Source organism: Hylobates moloch, unplaced genomic scaffold (genome assembly GCF_009828535.3).
Source record: "Hylobates moloch isolate HMO894 unplaced genomic scaffold, HMol_V3 SCAFFOLD_23, whole genome shotgun sequence".
NCBI lineage: Eukaryota > Metazoa > Chordata > Mammalia > Primates > Hylobatidae > Hylobates > Hylobates moloch.
The window spans coordinates 40,450,785-40,467,873 of NW_026652298.1; the positions used below are offsets into that span (position 1 = coordinate 40,450,785).

Genomic DNA, 17,089 nt, shown 5'->3' on the forward strand with positions numbered 1-17,089 from the left:
CCAGAGACCCTCGGGAAGGAGGAGGCCAGAGAGGGCACTTCCTTCCCTCCCCGGGGCAGGCACAGGCTCCGGGCACAGTCACCACTCCCTGGACCAAGCACCTTTTGTTGGGACTGAACACGTAACTGAGAGGTTATGAAGTTTTAACTCGGAAGGTCCTCACTGAGCATTTCAGGTTCTTTATTTTAGAGAATAAACACAAAATACCCAGAGAAGTGATGTTTTACATGGAAACTGGGACTTACCCAACCTGAATGAGTTCATTCAGCTTTGTTGCATTCTTGTCATCCATACCTTTAAATGGAAAAAATAAATAAATGAGACCATGATGTAGTTAGGAGCAAAGCCACTGAAGATTCCCATACAATTCTGCTCAATATAGACTCAAACCCCATTACCGAATATTAGAGCTCCTCTGGAATAAAAGCCCTACAGTAGCTGCAGCCCCTCCCTCAAAGTCACACCTTTGGGTCAGCTGCCCTGGTCGTCTCCGCTCACCTGAAAGGCTGGCACGCCCCTGCCTGGCCCCCTCCTCAGACAGGCCCACTACCCAGCCTCTGCCCAGGTGATCTGTCCTCCCAAGAGCTCCCTCCTAGGTCCCCCAGCGCCGGCCTTCCACTCATCCCTATCTGCATGGCTCAACAGCTGCTTCCTGCAGGCACCACACCTGCCCGCACACACTTCCTCCCGGGCTCGTACTGACAGTGTCCGGTGTTGACCCTCCGGCCCACAGTGTGGAACCCCCAGGGCACCCAGGGTCCGCAGAATGAAGACTCCGACACCCTCTGAGTTTCCTGGAGCAGACGCCCCATTTCCTGTGACCTGCTCGGGACTCTTCACTATCTTCAAGATGTGCAAAAATGCAACTACAGTACGTTAACGGGAGAAACTAGGTGGTGGGTACTTGGGTGTTCACTGTAAAATTCTTTGAATTCTTCTGCATGTTTTGGGGGAAAAAAACTCCACAAATTACCAGGCTGAAAACCAAAACCAAAGACAAAATTGTCAAAGCAGCCAGAGACAGACAATGCACCTCGCACGGAGAAATGAGGACATAGATGACCACTGACCCCTCTCATCAGAGCAGCACAGGCCAAGAGGCAGCAGACAACGGTGTCAATGTGATGAAAGAATGAACCCGTCAGATCAGAATTCTCTATCCAGCAAATACATCTTTTAAGAATGAAGATGAAATACAGAAGTTTCAGATTAATAATAACTAAGAATTCACAGCCGGCACAACTGCATGCAAAAAAATACAGGAGGTTTTTCAGAAAGAAAGGAAACAAAAGCCAGATGGAAACAGAACTTCAGGAAGGAATGAAAAGCACCAGAAAGGGCTCTCATCACCAGGCGAGGCACCAAGAAAGGAACCGGTTGCGGAAACCGGCCAGGAATGGCATGCCACAGGGTCACCGTGCCCCACCTCGCCTGCTCCCGGATGAAGGGTTGGAAGCCTGGGTGCAGTGTGCCCCTCACTCAGCAACCGAGTCATTTATTTTCATCAAACTTGAGCATCCTCATGAGGCAGGAGAATAGGGTCTAGAGGTAGGGAACCTGAGGCCAATTCACGCTGACTTCCTAGAACTAAATCAAAAGGAAAACCCCAACTTTCCACACCTAAGTAACAAAACGACCAGATATGCTACTCCCTTTGCACCCCTCCCCCCCTTCTTTCTTCATGGCAGATGGGAAATTGAAAGTATCTCTGATTGGTTGCAGAAAGCAGAAAGCAACCAGACATTTAACATAGGAGCGTAACTTTGTAACTTCATTTCAGCCTGATTGGTTGCTTCTGCTAGGTTTGAAAAAGTCTTCCCCAAGACTGGGGCCAAGTCGTCCTTTGCAAAGAAGTTTAACTTTGTAACCAGTTTAGCTTCTGATTGGTTGTTTTCCATAACCAATCAGATGCTTGCATAGAGTGTAACCTTTGTAACTTCACTCCAGCCTCTGATTGCGGGCCACTACTTCATTTACATAGGGTGTACACCAAGCAGCCAATGGGAAACCTCTAGAGGGTATTTAAACCCCAGAAACTTCTGTAAAAGGGCTCTGGAGCCCCTACGTCCGGGCCCACTCCCACCCTGTGGCGTGTACTTTGGTTTTCAATAAATCTCTGCTTTTGTTGCTTCATTCTTCCCTTGCTTTGTTTGTGCATTTTGTCCAATTCTTTGTTTGAAATGCCAAGAACCCAGACACCTTCCACCTCCCAGAAACTTCTAGGGAGGAAACCAGAACAGTAGTGGTGCAAAAGGACCAGGAAACAAGGAGTGGGAACACGTGGTCAAGATGGGGTTTTCCTTTATCTGGGGAAGATGAGAGCTGGGAGAGCTGTGGCATAAACTTGGGGCCTGGGATGCTTCCTGAGGCTGAGAAAGGGCAGATGAGAGGCGGCAGGAACAGGCATGAGGAGCCGGGACACGAGGCCCACAGACATGAGTGCAGGCTGGGACAGGCAGGCTGGAGGAGGGACGAGAAGGAGTGGCTGGGCCCACAGGGGACAGAGCCAGTGGGGAAGCGCAGGAGGGCAGGGCCTCCCACACACAAACGCCACACTAGATTGCAGCAGCCACCCCGCAGGACACAGCAAGGCATGGAGGGGCAGCAAGGGGTCAGAGTGTGGCGCAGGCCTGGCACAGACAGGGCGACTGCTCCGTATCTGTCCTCTCAGCCCCACCACCCGCCCTGAGCTAGCTGTGACATGCTAGCTGGCGTGGTCGTGCGGTATCCCACTGAAGAGGGGGGATCCCCTACAGTGCCCACTGGACGGCCCAGGCATGCTGTCTTCTATGAAGTCAGGCAGAAGAGGCAGGGCTGAGGGGCGCTGGGCACAAGCGCCTGGTAAGGCTACAATGTCCCTACCTAGAGGTCGTGTCAAAAATGTCTAAAGGGAATCTGCTCCCGAGGAGACGATCGGAGCAAATCCAAGCAAGGCCTTGCGTGAGGAAGGCCTGGGTGCGTCGCAATGTCTCAGAAGCCCAGGCAGTGCGGCTGCTCCAAGTCAAAGACACCCAAGGGACACTCCACAGTCACATGCGGGGCAACGGCCCTCGACAGAAGCCCTGACTGATATTTTGGGATGTTTTAGAAAATGTGAATATGGGCAGGAAATCAGGTAAGATCACTACACCTGTTTGGTAAATGCTAAAAGTCTAGGTGTGACCATGGTATCAAGGCTATACAGGAGAAATGTGCTCTGAGGTGATGCCGGTGGAGGTATTCTGGGCTGTGGCGTGACATCTTATAGTCGAGTGGAATGCAGAGCATGTGAACACATGTGTGCATGCGAGCATGTGTACACGTGCATGGAGAAAGAGAGCAAATGTAGCCAACGTCAGCAACGGGTCCATCTAAGCTAAAGAGCACGGCCGCCATCATATTCTTCACCTCTTCTATTAACATTTTTTCAAGATAAAAGTTAGAGGGAAAATAGAAACAACTCTGCGCACTAAAGCCTAAAGGTGACAAGGACAGGAGGAGCCGTGGGCAACCCCACAGGCAGCGTACTCACAGCCCCCGATCTTCTTGCGCAGCTCGCCATAGCAGATCAGGCCATACAGTTCCTGGGATGACTTCTTCAGGCCTCGAGAGAACACTGAGAGACAGAAGAGAAGGCGGCTTTAGAGAGGGGAACGGGAGGCGCTGCCTGGCTCGGGCGTGAGACCCACGTCGGGCTCACGTGGTGTCTTGGATCTCCTCCCTGTACCTTGGTCATGCAAGCTGTCAACCACAGGAGACACTGGGCAGAGTGTATAGAACACGGTGCTGTGTCTGCGACTTTCAAAATAAAAAGTTAAACCAAAGCAGGGGGTTAGAAATTTACCCCGATAGGCAGAGGAAACGTCCCCTGGAGGAGAAAACACAACACTCAGAACAGCTGGTACTCGTGGAGGCGGCGGATGTGGCCAGCACTAAACCTGTCATCCATCTCTGCACACAGGTGAGGCCAGCAGCCCTGCAACCTGGATGCTGCCTTCCTGCCTCGCCTGTGCCCTCCCGGACAGTGGATCTGCACAGCCCGGGCCCAGGCGGGAGGAGGAGCCAAGGACAGGTGCTCACCCCTGCCTGAGGCCCATTCTCCTTCCTCAGTAAGGGGCCCTGTTTGTTTGTTTTTTTTTCTTTTCTTGGAGACAGGGTCTCACTCTCTCGCCCAGACTGGAGTGCAGTGGTGCAATCTCAGCTCACCGCAACCTCTGCCTCCCAGGCTCAAGAGAGTCTAGTCTCCTGCCTCAGCCTCCCAAGTAGCTGAGATTACAGGTGCACACCATTATGGCCTGGCTAATTTTTGTATTTTTAGTAGAGACAGGGTTTCACCATGTGGGCCAGGCTGGTCTCGAACTCCTGACCTCAAATGATCTACCTGCCTCAACCTCCCAAAGTGCTGAGATTACAGGCATGAGCCACCGTGCCCAGCCAAGGCCCCTGTTTTATTTGGGAGGCAAACAGGCTGCGACATGGACAGCTGGTCATGGCTACACCACTGGAAGCAGTGGATACTTCCAGAAGCCTCCTTAAAGAGCCTGATTTGGGCAGGAGGGTTCCCCTTTTCCCACCCCTCTTTCCTCAAGAGCCACTGCCTGCAGTTGTCACCAAGGACAGCCAAGCACAAGAATGGGAGGCACCTGGATCCTGCCCGCCCTGGGCGCCAGCCTCTAGGCGTCTCTGCCACAAGAGTGAATTCTGAGGCGCTTGGGCCACTGTTATTTTGCATTTTGTTACTGTATTACACCAGACCTAATCCTGCTAGAGAAACCAAGTGACAATACAGTCCAGGCCCCTTTGGATCACTTCACAGAGCAGGGGTGAAGGCCATTTGTCCCCTCTACTCTCACAATTGTCCTCCCTAGTTCTCTCCTCAGAGACTTGTTCTCAAGGCCCTAAGACTGACTGGTAAATGGAGAAACAGGCTTTTAAGATATGAGGAGGATTCTGGACCATGGGTCTTAGACACAGCTAAGCACAGGCCAACTGCTCGCAAAGGCTCTTCTGAGAGAAAGACCTAAGACCTAAGGGCTCATCAGACTTTCTTTTTTTCTTTCTTTTTTTTTTTTGAGATGGAGTTTCGCTCTTGTTGCCCAGGCTGGAGTGCGGTGACGCAATCTCGGCTCACTGCAACCTCTGCCTCCCAGGTTCAAGGGATTCTCCTGCCTCAGCCTCCCAAGTAGCTGGGATTACAGGCATGCGCCACCACACCCTGCTAATGTTTTTTTTTTAGTAGAGACGGGCTTTCACCACGTTAGTCAGGCTGGTCTCAAACTCTTGACCTCAGGTGATCTGCCCACCTTGGCCTCCCAAAATGTTGGGATTACAGGCGTGAGCCACCACGCCTGGCCTCATCAGACTTTCTTAAAGGAGCCCATGACTCGGGAAGCTTTAAGATCCACTATTCAGTAGACAAGCAAAATGTGGCCATCCACCCAATGGAAAATTATCCAGCCATAAAAAGGATTGGCACACGCTACAACACAAACCCTGAAACCCGACGCTGAGTGAAGGAAACCAGGCACAGAAGGACACGTAGCACATGATCCCATTTCTATGAACCATACGGAGTAGAAAGATCCACAGAGACAGGAGGTAAACTGAGGGCTCCCAGCACCGGGGCACAAGGCTTCCTTCTGGGCAATGGACGTATTCTGCAACTAGAGAGTGGCAATGGGTGCATAACCTTGTAAGTACATTAAGAACCACTAAGTTGTATACTTTAAAAGGGTGAATAATATCCCCACTTCTAAAATATATTTTTAAAAGTCCACTATTTGAAATGGCAAAAAGAAAAAACCCACAACCCAGAAAGAAGAGAGTAGCACCAGGAGCAAGACAGTGCAGACAAGGGACCCCTGGGGAGGTGGGACCCTGGGACGAAGCAGGGCTTCCGGGAGGTGTCCCTGATGCCCCGCCTGGCCCCACGGCCTCCTAGGTGGCACCTCATGTTTTGTTACACACTCAGGGACAGGAACCAAGCTCACCTCCTCCAACTTTGAGTTCGTGAAGCAAAATCTCCACCGAGCAATGGACAGCAGCAAGGAGACGCAGATGTGCGTGGAAACCACGGGAGATTAATAAGACGAACACACACGCAAGGCCCCCAAGCTGGGGGTAGAGTCAGTCCCTTCCACGCTCCTCGCTTGCCACCACTCTGTGTCTCACTCCACCCGATGAGTCAGACAAACACATATGAAGTGCACACGGTGTGCTCTTCAAAACTCCAAACCACAGGCCAGGCGCGGTGGCTCACGCCTGTAATCCTAGCACTTTGGGAGGCCGAGGCAGGTGGATTGCCTGAGCTCAGGAGTTCGAGACCAGCTTGGCAACATAGTGAAACCTCATCTCTCCTAAAAAATATAAAATTAGCCAGGTGTGGTGGTGCACGCCTGCAATCCCAGGTACTCGGGAGGCTGAGGCATGAGAATCGCTTGAACCTGGGAGATGGAGGTTGCAGTGAGCCGAGAATGTGCCATGGCACTCTAGCCTGGGCAATAGAGCAAGACTCTGGCTAAAAAAACAAAACAAAACAAAACTCCAAAGCACACCAAAAATACATGTAACGTGAAAAAGTTGCCACTCTGTTTGATGCTCAATGACAGTCCATGGGGCCAGTCACTTCACAGTGTCCTGGTGGCCTCCAGCCTCATGCTCCTGTTGGGCAAGTCAGCATCGGGTGCCCCAATGCCGCTGCACGCTGGCACAGAGGCAGGCAGCCCTGCTGAAGAGACAATCAGAGCTGTCAGAGAACACGGGAGAACAGTGAGCTCAACAGGAAGAAGGCACATCATGTGGGGTCACGCCAAAGACGCACAAACAGGAGACAACAAAGCTGCAGGAGCCTGCTGTGCCAGGTCAGGAAGAGAGGGAAGCACAGGGGCCCACACGGAGAATGGGAAAGGACCTGTGTCGGGTGTGACTCCCCTGAGAGGTGTGAGGGAGCATTTACCCTTCACGCTAGATGGAGAGAAGGGCCAAAGAGGAATGAGGCCTCCTCGCACCAGGAAGTTTAGGATTAGGAGGTTGTTTAACAGGGACAGGCGACAAAATTAGAAAAGAAATGTTTGCTTTGACTGCCTTCTGAAATCGACATGGGAGAAAGCCTGGGTTGGCAAGTAGAATATGCATTTGAGCCTCCTAAGAGATAAGTCTATGCCAGGAGCCTGAGGGTCCAAAGACGCTTCCCACCCTGCCCGCAGGTGGTTCAAGCAAAGCACGCTGGACCGAAGCTCCTGGAATCCCATCCCTCTCTCTATACCTCATCTACTAAACAGCTGCCCAGTCCCCTCCGCTGCTGGCCAGCTTCCCCCAGGGAGAGCTTTTCAAGACCAGCCACAGTGGATGGCAGATCCGCTCTCATGGACTGACTTTTCTTTCTTTTTTTTTTTTTTGAGACGGAGTCTTGCTCTGTGGCCAGGCTGGAGTGCAGTGGTGCAACTCTCCTGCCTCAGCCTCCCGAGTAGCTGGGAGTACAGACGTGCACCACCACGCCCAGTTAATTTATTTTTGTATTTTTAGTAGAGATGCGGTTTCACCATGTTGGCCAGGATGGTCTTGATCTCTTGACCTCGTGATCCACCCACCTCTGCCTCCCAAAGTGCTGGGATTACAAGCATGAGCCACCGCGCCCAGCCTGAACTGTCTTTCAAAAAGGCACTAATGAACAATGCAAAGGACAGACGACACAGGAAGACGCCGACAATGAAAAGTCGGTGCTGCGTGCCACTCTGGAAGGCACAAGGCCACTCACCACAACCTGACATTAATCACAACAGCCTTGGATGACGGGATCTGACCAGTGCTGAGATTTCAAATAAACAAGTGAGCTGAACATGAGAAGACCAGCACAGGCATCAAATATAGGACAAAACGGAATTGATGTGCCATAAATAGGTGAAGTCAGCAGAAAATCTTACATTAATGGTCACGTGGATACCAAAAGCAAACAAACAAAACTGCATCGGCGGCAGACCCGAATCAAGGGATGCCCCTAATGTGCAGAGACCAACAGCCGTTTCCATGGATCTCCAGAAACAGCGACAACCTCCCAGTGGAGGTTCTTCAGTGGAGAAGCTGCGTGGTGGGCAGGGGGTGTCTGCGGCCCTCAGGGCTCTGCCCAGTCACACAGGGGAGCTGGGTCCTGGCTCTTCCCAAAGCTCCAGGCAATGCTGATGCACCATGGTCAAGATGCCATAACCCACCCAGACGACACCACAGGAATGGCCAAGGCGAAGGACTTTAGGTCACCACAAGGCACAGGCAAGGGCACAAAGAGTGGCAGCATGGCCACAGTCCAGTTACCCTGGGTCAGAACGTGATACATCTGAAAGAAGGGTCAGAAGGCAGAGGAGTGCTCTGGGGGTACATCTGGAAGGACCATGCTGTGCGTGAAGCTACAGGAATGAAGAGCAGGGCCCAGCACAGGAACGCTGCTGGAGAGGTAGTTCTGATAGGCGGAGGCAGAAGGCAGCTAAGCCTCACAAGGACAGATATGGTGATGGACAAAGCATCATCCGGAGAAGCCACCAGTAGTCAAAGGGTGCTCTGAGCCAGAAGCCAGAATTGTATCTGGCGATGACTTGGTCCCGTGACTGAAGAAGGGTCGACACAGATCTGGGTCCCAGTATAGAGGGCGAGAGGCCTGGAAAGGCTGGCCGTCCCCCAGGAAGACCAGCGCCAGGTACGGTGCCTGCGGCCCAAGCCCCTTGCTGGACCATGGTGCTATCATTTGCAGTGGAGACCACAGGCTTCAGGTGAGCCAGGGACCCAGAACTCACGCACACTCAGAGTCACTGGAAACACACAAACCATAGCTCAGAAAAGCAGTGGTAAGAACCCTGGAGCATGGGATGAGGGCCATTTCCTGGCAACTTGGTTTGACCAAGTTAGACAGCACACGATCAGCCAAAGTGCTGCAAGGCGAGGAGCCCCAGGCCGAGCGGCTGGTGAGAAAATGCCAGAAAGCAGGTCCAGTGGGCTTGCTGGGAGCTGCGCTCTGAGCAGAAGCTAGCCCTGCCTGTGGGCACCCCTGAGCCTGGCCTGCGGCACACTCACCATGGTCAAAGTCGATGTACTTGGTGATCTTGTGCCAGGTGCGGTAGTAGAAGTGGCGGACCTGCTCCTTGTTCTTCACCATGCTCGCCGGCTTGCCTTTCTTCTTGTACTTCAGTGCAATGTTGTTCTGAATCGCTTCAAAGTCTTTCCCATGCTGGAAAATAAATTCCAAGATAAATGTAGAGGGGTTAAAACAATGCAGCTTTCTGTGCGAGCTGGACCCTTTCCAAGGTTCCGAGAAAGGAGACAGGCTGTGGTCAAACAAGCTGCCCTTCCAAGCTCTTATCTGTGTATGAACTTAAACTTGGATTCCCTAGAACCTTAGGTTTTAATCAGGATAAAGGAGCAATGGAACCAGGAACAGAATGATCAGAGCACATGGATACTAAAGAGGCAAGCACCCCAAACAGGAGAAACATAAAGCTCATCACTTGGACAAATGGTTTAATTGCTAGAGTTCTTCAAAGATCATGAAATGAGACACTTCCATGAAGAAAAGCTCTGGAAGAGAAGCAGTTATGGCATCTTAAAGAACAGACCAGAAACATCCTCACTGCTTTAATCTGACAAAATATATTCCATATTCAAACAAGGACAGCAAACGTGAACATTTAGTAAGTGAACCGCACGGAATATACTCTGATCATACCTGGAGGCCAACCCTTCTTTGAACGCTTCTTTGCAAAAGCTGAGTGTGACTTAGATTTTCAGAAGAGAACTTGTGTTCCACAGAACAGCGTCACCTCAGTGCTGCTTCAGGCACTGCCATAGAGAACCTAGTGTTTGATCATCTCATCAAAGCCAAGCTCCTAAGTACTGGAAGGGCCCAGCAGTAACCAGCACCCTTAGCGCCCAGGTCTTGGTTTCTCAATACCACTTTGCAAAGGGAAGCTGGGCTCCCAGGAAAAACAGCCGACTGCAGAGCAGCGAGCAGCCACTGAGTCTGGAATGCCTAACGGCATCAGCACATGAGAATACACTGGCAGGCGATGGGGATGTGAGAAGAGGACGCAGGAGCCAGCATGAGGCTCCCCAGTGGCCAAATGGGGAACCAATGGGGCGAGAAAGCCAACAATGGCATGATGGATCATGACCCCCAGAATAAAGCCAACATCTGCTAGTCTACATGGGTGTAGGTAACAGAGTAACTGCACATGTGGAGGAGAACGCAGGGCTCTTCTTGGCACAGGACTTCCAATCAGCAAACATAGAAAGAATAAAGGAAACAGAAGGTCCTCACTGTGAGCAAACACCACAGTAACAACTGCTTCAGGGAAAAGGCAGCAATGGTTGCTGAAATCAGTGGGAGCAAAGAATGATGAGAAACACGGTATTTACACGCCTCAAAGCCAAGCCATGACGCAGCCACGGTGAGACCTGGCAGAGGACGCCTGAGGGCAGTGACCAAGGCAAACACCACAGGACGGAGAGAGAAAGAACACCACGGGCTGCCAACTGGATGCACCAAGAAGGACACGGTATCACCGTTGTGGAATTCTTGACAGAAATGCGTAACACAGAATCATGAGGAAACTGCAGATCAACCCAAACTGACACAAGGGACGTTCTACAAACCACCGTGCTGTGAGTCTCCACAAGTGTTGAGGTCATCAAAGACAAAAAAACATACAAACAAAAAACAAAAACCCAGGAGCTGTCCCAGGTTACAGGAGACTGAGGAGTTTGGGCAGCCGAGTGTGGCGTAGCGTCCTGGCCAGGCTGGACCTGAGTGGGACCCTTGCTAATCTGAATCCCGCCTGCAAATGAGCAGGCAGGGCTGTGTCTGTGCTCATACCCTCACAGTGCGGCTGCCCTAATGCTGTAGAGGCAGGGTGGAGGGGACCTGCTTTGTGGTGTTTTTGCAACTTTTAAAAAGTCTGAAACGTTTCAAAATGAAAAGTTAAGGGAGCCAGGTGGTGGCTCGTACCTGTAATCCCAGCACTTTGGGAGGCTGAGGTGAGAGAATTGCTTGAGCCCAGGAGTTTGAGACCAGTTTGAGCAACATAGTTAAACTCCATCTCCACAAAAAACTTAAAAATTAGCCAGGCATGGTGGCACATGCCTGTAGTCCTAGCTACTTGGGAGGCTGCTGAGGCAGGAGGATCATCACTTGAGCCCAGGAGGTCAAGGTTGTAGTGAACTAAGATGGCAGCCCTGCACTCCAGCCTAGGTGACAAAGCAAGACTGACTCTCAAAAAAAGATGTTTTTTAAATTAAAAAAGTAAAAAACATGCTGATGGGGGTAAGGGGTAGTAACTGGGGAGCAGGATCCTCAGGGAAATGAGAACCTGGGGACTGCTGGGGTGCTGGCCCCCAACCCTGTCCTCCTCAGAAGATTCTTGGCAGCTGGGGGACTGTGAGGTGAGCGGGAGGGGCCGGACGGGAGGTGGCATTGTGCTTGACACACTGACACATTTTAGGATCTGTAACTCCCAGCAACACAGGGGCTGAGGGAGGTGAAGACAGAAGCTGCTGTGGGCTGGAGGGTGGGGCTGGAAGGCTGGCACCCCAGTCTGGGTGCAAAAATGAAATGAAAAATTAAAAACTTTAGAAAAAGTAAACCATGCTCATTGTTTTCAAAAGGAATGGCAGATAAAGCATAAAGAAGTGAAGCAGCATGTGAAAGGCCTTCCTGCAGGGTCCAGGCAGGCCCAGCCCTCTCCATGCTCCCTGGGCCTTGGCAAGAACCACGATGAAGCAACTTGACAGCCTCTGCATGTCACTGCGGGGTCGTCTACTCAAGAGGTTCCCTGAGAACCCGGGTTCCAGGCCTCCTGCTCACGTGTTCTTAACCTCCGCTGCCTCCTAAAGTCCCGGGGCATCTGTGTTGCGTCTGCCGTGTGTCTCCAAGGCAGCAAGCCCCACCAGACAGAAGCTTTTCTGTATTCTCAGTTTGGCGAGAGTGCTCTGTCCTGAATCAGGAACCAGATATGCACGTGCTAACGGCAATGAGAACAAAAGACGGGCAGGGCTGAAAGTCTGAGAAAGTTGTCTGGGGTGAAGAAACAGAAACCTGCAGTGTCCACAGAGCTGTGGAGATGGTAACAGGCTGAGGATGCCCCTGGCTGCCTGTGCAGAGATGGGGAAGGCCTCGGTGGGGACAGAGAAGGAGAACACCGTGAAGCACAGAGGCCAGAGCTGAGGCCACAGCCATTGTGCAGACAGTGAGAAGGAAGCACAGGACGCTGGCTGTGTGGCTGTCAGAAAGGAAATCAAGAACCGTATGGCAAAAACAAGCATGGAGGATGGACAGGAACAGGAACATGAAATGAAGTCAGGGCTGGGTCTGTGCAGACCTGCCAGAGAAATGGAAGGGTATTCAGAGGAAGGAGGCAAGTGCCCTGCCACAGGTGAATGCCCACCCTGCCACAGGGAGAAGTCTGGACGGGCCATAACTGGACAGGCGCCAATTTGAGCATGCCCAGCACTACCCCAAGTAGGGTGCACAGGGGCCGCACTCTCGTCTGAGGAGCAGCTGAAGCAGGAGGGAATTCAGCCCAGGATCAGGAGTGACCAACTGAGGCCCAGTGACGGCAGTGGGGTCCCTGCATCCAGTCAGGCCCCAGCCAGCCTTGCTGCACCCCTCTCAGGGAGGCATTAAAAAGGCAGCGGTGGCCATGACAACATGGTAGTAGCTGCACTTCTCAGGGCAGAGGCCTGTGCCCAGCCACCGTCACCCCACAGCTCGAGGATTCACAGCCACACCTGCCACCGGCCAGTCAGCCATACGTCAAGACCCCAGCAGAAGACCACCTAGTTTTGATGAGACACACAATGCAGAAATGAAACGTGTTAGGCCAGGTGCGGTGGCTCATGCCTGTAATCCCAGCACTTCAGGAGGCTGGGGCGGGTGGATCACCGGAGGTCAGGAGTTCAAGACCAGCCTGACCAACGTGGCGAAACTCGGTCTCTACTAAAAATACAAAAATTAGCTGGGTGTGGTGGCAGGCACCTGTGATCCCAGCTACTCGGGAGGCTGAAGCAGGAGAATCACTTTAACCCGGGAGGTGGAGGTTGCAGTTAGCCAAGATCATGCCACTGCACTCCAGCCTGAGCAACAAGAGCAAAACTCTGTTTCAAAAAAAAAAAAGTCCTCTCTCTTGCCCTCGCTCTTTCTTATATACAAACTCAGATACAGAAACCCACAGCAGAAAGCATTACATGATCAGAACAGCCAACTATTAATTATTATTACTAATTCAGGATTTCAGAATCCTCAAAAAGCATCTACCCAATAGAAAAACTCTTATGAGCAGCTTAACCCAATGGGAAGGAAACGAACTAAACTGCTTGAATAAGGGTAAAGGGTGGGTCATTAACAAGGAACTCCTCCTCTGCTACTTTTAATGGACAACCACATCTCCCGCTCCCGGGCACCCAGACCCTCTTGCAGAGGCTACAGTCTTGCCAAGGAGGAAGGGCCACACCACAGGAGTAATTGTTTCAGGCAAGAATCAGCAGTGGTTTCAGGCAAGAATCAGCTGATTCTGAAAACATTCCAGGAATCGCAGGTCTTCCAAGACCAACAAACAGCTTAAAGGCACGATTTGGGGCTCAAATCTACACAAAAACAGCCTCCTTGCTGTACTCTAGAACCCTCCAAGGGAAGAAAAGGAGCACACGAATGTGTTTAAACGGCTTCATATCTACTGAAATGGGACTCATGCACATTTGTCTTTGGACAATCATAGTCAAGCCACACTGTCACAGCAGTTCGGTCCACCTGGGGTGGGCAGAACCTCACCTGCAGCCCAGGGCGGGAGCGACCCTGGCCACAGCATGCACCGTAGTCAAGTTTCATGCCCACATTTACGAGTGCCTCCTTTTCTAATGCCTCTCCCAAACACCTCATGCCAGAGCCTCCATTTCTTTCTTGAGCATTCTGCTTCCCAGGCTCGACAAGACTTCTCCATCACCCCAATTAATTAGCTATTAAAAGAACAAGGCTCCTGGGAGGCCAAAGTGGGCAGACTGCCTGAGCTCAGGAGTTCGAGACCAGCCCGGGCAACACAGTGAAACCCCGTCTCTACTAAAATACAAAAAATTAGCTGGGCTTGGCGGCGTGTGCCTGTAGTCCCAGCTACTCAGGAGGCTGAGGCATGAGAATTGCTTGAACCCAGGATGCGGAGGTTGCAGTGAGCCCAGATCGCACTACTGCGCTCCAGACTGGGCGACAGAGTGAGACTCCGTCTCCAAAAAAAGAAAAAAAAAAAAAAAAAGAACAAGGCTCACTGATCATGAACCTGCTTCTAATACTGTATGCCAAAGAAGCAGCCTGAAGTACGAAGCGTGCACACCGATGTTCACCACAGCATTACGTACAACAACAGAGTCGGGAAGGATCGCAGCCGTCCTTAACCACACAGGAATGGCCAAGCAGAGCAGTGGCTGGCCAGGGCCTCAAGGGCCACCCTGTCTGGTGCAGCCCTTCAACTCTGCCACTGCAGTGGCATCACCCACAGACAGTACATCGACCCTGGCCATGGCCGTGCTCCAATACGATGTTTTTACAAAAGCACACAGTAAGCACACAGGCAAGGAGAATACTCACAGGCATTAAAAAAAATACAGAGCAAAAGAACTATGAAACACCATGAAAAATGCAAGCAATGTTAATTAAAAAGTATGCTCACAATAACTGCAAGGATTTAGAAAACCATAACGCCAGCAGGGAGCACAGGCATTCACTGGGCGGTCGGGTCAGGGAGTCGCTTCTCTCTATTTTTAGGACTTTCCATTTTGTCCCAAGTCAGCGGCAACATCTCGTGAGGTTTCTCAGCTACACTGACCCCCGAGGCAAGCATCTCCTTGTGCCTCCCCTCCGAGGCCATCCCTCCTAAATCAGCCCGCTCAGCACAAAGGGAAGGCCCTGAGACCAGAGGGCCTTCAGTCAAGAACATCTTTGAGAGACAAGGGGTGAGAATATCCAAAACGAAATGAAGGAAACACACAAAAACACCTCCTCACAGACACCTCACCAGTAATAGCTTCTAAAATCTCAATGAGGAGATAAAACAGCCAAGGTCAGTGGGCAAGGCCTGGAGCACAGATCAGCCTCGGCCACTGCGGGGGCCCCCCAGGAACCTGCGTTCTAGAATCTCACAGCAGAGGGGAAGCACAGGGAGCGGAGGGCAGGGCTCCGAGAGGGACATCCAGGCTGCCTGGCCGTGCCTCCACAGCCTACTCACCTCGTACAGCCCCTCGAAGAAGGTGTTCTTGTCCTCCGTGCTCCACGACTCCCACTGCCGCCGAACCTTTTTGCCTTCTTCCTTCTCGCCACCAGAAGACCCTAAGTTCCGGGAGGAGGAGCGCGAGCCCGCTGCAGGGGCAGGAGGCGCAACCCCAGACACATTTCCAGACGATGATCCACCACCTTCAGCTCCTTGGAGAGAAAGCATTGTACAGTGATCTGTCCCAGAAAGCTGGCGGGCCGGGCAGGGTAGAGGGCCAGAGGGAGGGAAGGGTCCGCTGCCCTGAGGTCCCACTCCACACTCCTCAATCGAGGATGCTGGCAGGCAGCACCCAGGACCCACGGCGCCAGCGAGGCTGCTCAGGGCTGCCAGGATCTTTATCTGGCCAAATAACCCTCAAATGTTTTTACAGTTAGAAAAGGAGCAAGATTTTACGTGGAACCGTGTAACAGCACAATGACGCTGCGGCCTATGACGCACTGTCCACAATGGAGACAGAGATCCCTTCCCTCTGCAAAATGAAGCCTCACCTCACATTTCATGCATGTTTCTTTTGTAAATGAGGTTTTGGCTGAAATATTCTTACCATCTTTTCAAATAAGTAGGTTGAGATTCAAACTCAAGAAAACATTTAAACGTGTAAAACATCACCTTCTTTTAGATAAAATCAGTGCTTCAGAATATGAACCGTCCAATGCTGAAGAATCTTTAGTCTTAAAACTCCTTGCCCTCAATCAATGTCCACCACCAAAACGCAGTGTTCTGAGAATGACCTGATAACCTTGCAAATCCTATGAGAGCATCAGTTCCCAATCTCAGGCCAAGTCCTCTGAGACTAGGCAAGGAGGGAAAAGCCCAAGACGACCCCGAGGAGGCTTCATTCCCCAGCTGTGGACCGAGAACCCCAGCCAGGCTCCTCCAAGACTGCGGGCAGAGATGTGGCAGGAGTCAAACGACCACAGATGAAAACTTTTCATGGCCCAACACACTCCTCCCACTCATTTCAGTTCCTCCTCGCAGAGGGAGCGGGAACTGTCAGCATATCCCTGTGATAACCAGGGTTCTCTTTTTATGGAACTGCAGGACCATAAAAAGCTGGAAAACCTTCAAACTCTGAAACAAAAATGCTTTAAAAATCAAAAGCCGGCTAGGCGTGGTGGCTCACTCCTGTAATCCCAGCACTTTGGGAGGCCGAGGCGGGTGGATCACTTGAGGCCAAAAGTTCGACACCAGCATGCGCAACATGATGAACCCCGTCTCCACTAAAAATATAAAAATTAGCCAGGCGTGGCCAGGTGCAGTGGCTCACGCCTGTCATCCCAGCACAGTGGGAGGCTGAGGTGGGCAGATCACGAGGTCAAGAGATCGAGACCATCCTGGCCAATATGGTGAAACCCCATCTCTACTAAAAATACAAAAAATATTATCTGGACATGTTGGCACATGCCTGTAGTCCCAGCTACTCAGGAGGCTGAGGCAGGAGTATCGTTTGAACCTGGGAGGCAGTGGTTGCAGTGAGCCGAGATCGCGCCACTGCACTCCAGACTGGCTACAGAGCAAGACTGCATCTAAAAAAAAAAAAAAATTAGGCAGGTGTGGTGGCGTGCACCTGTAGTCCTAGCTACTTGGGAGGCTGAGGCAGGAGAATTGCTTGAACCCAGGTAGTTGAGGTTGCAGTGAGCTGAGATCGCACCACTGTGCTCCAGCCTGGATGGCAGAGCGAGACTCTGCCTCCAAAAACAAAAAACAAAACAAAACAAAAACAAAAAAAGCAAAAGCCAAGCAAATGCAGATTATTGTAAAAATGCTTTCCTAATGAGATAATCACAGGCTTTTCCATCCAGATCTGCTTCTTCACC

The 17,089-nt window shown here is 51.6% G+C and overlaps 1 protein-coding gene across 7 annotated transcripts in view; it reads right to left on the reverse strand.

Moving 5' to 3' along the window:
* The window catches only part of CRAMP1 (cramped chromatin regulator homolog 1), a 62,307-nt gene that overhangs the window by 33,332 nt on the left and 11,886 nt on the right, over positions 1–17,089 (reverse strand). For all 7 annotated transcript variants that reach the window (XM_032144679.2, XM_058433841.1, XM_058433844.1 and 4 more), the window contains exons 3-6: positions 15,228–15,421; positions 9,040–9,193; positions 3,512–3,595; positions 246–294 (exon numbers count right to left, since the gene is read on the reverse strand). In XM_032144679.2, coding sequence (XP_032000570.1) covers positions 246–294; positions 3,512–3,595; positions 9,040–9,193; positions 15,228–15,421 — 481 coding nt within the window. The remainder of the gene's footprint in view (positions 1–245; positions 295–3,511; positions 3,596–9,039; positions 9,194–15,227; positions 15,422–17,089) is intronic.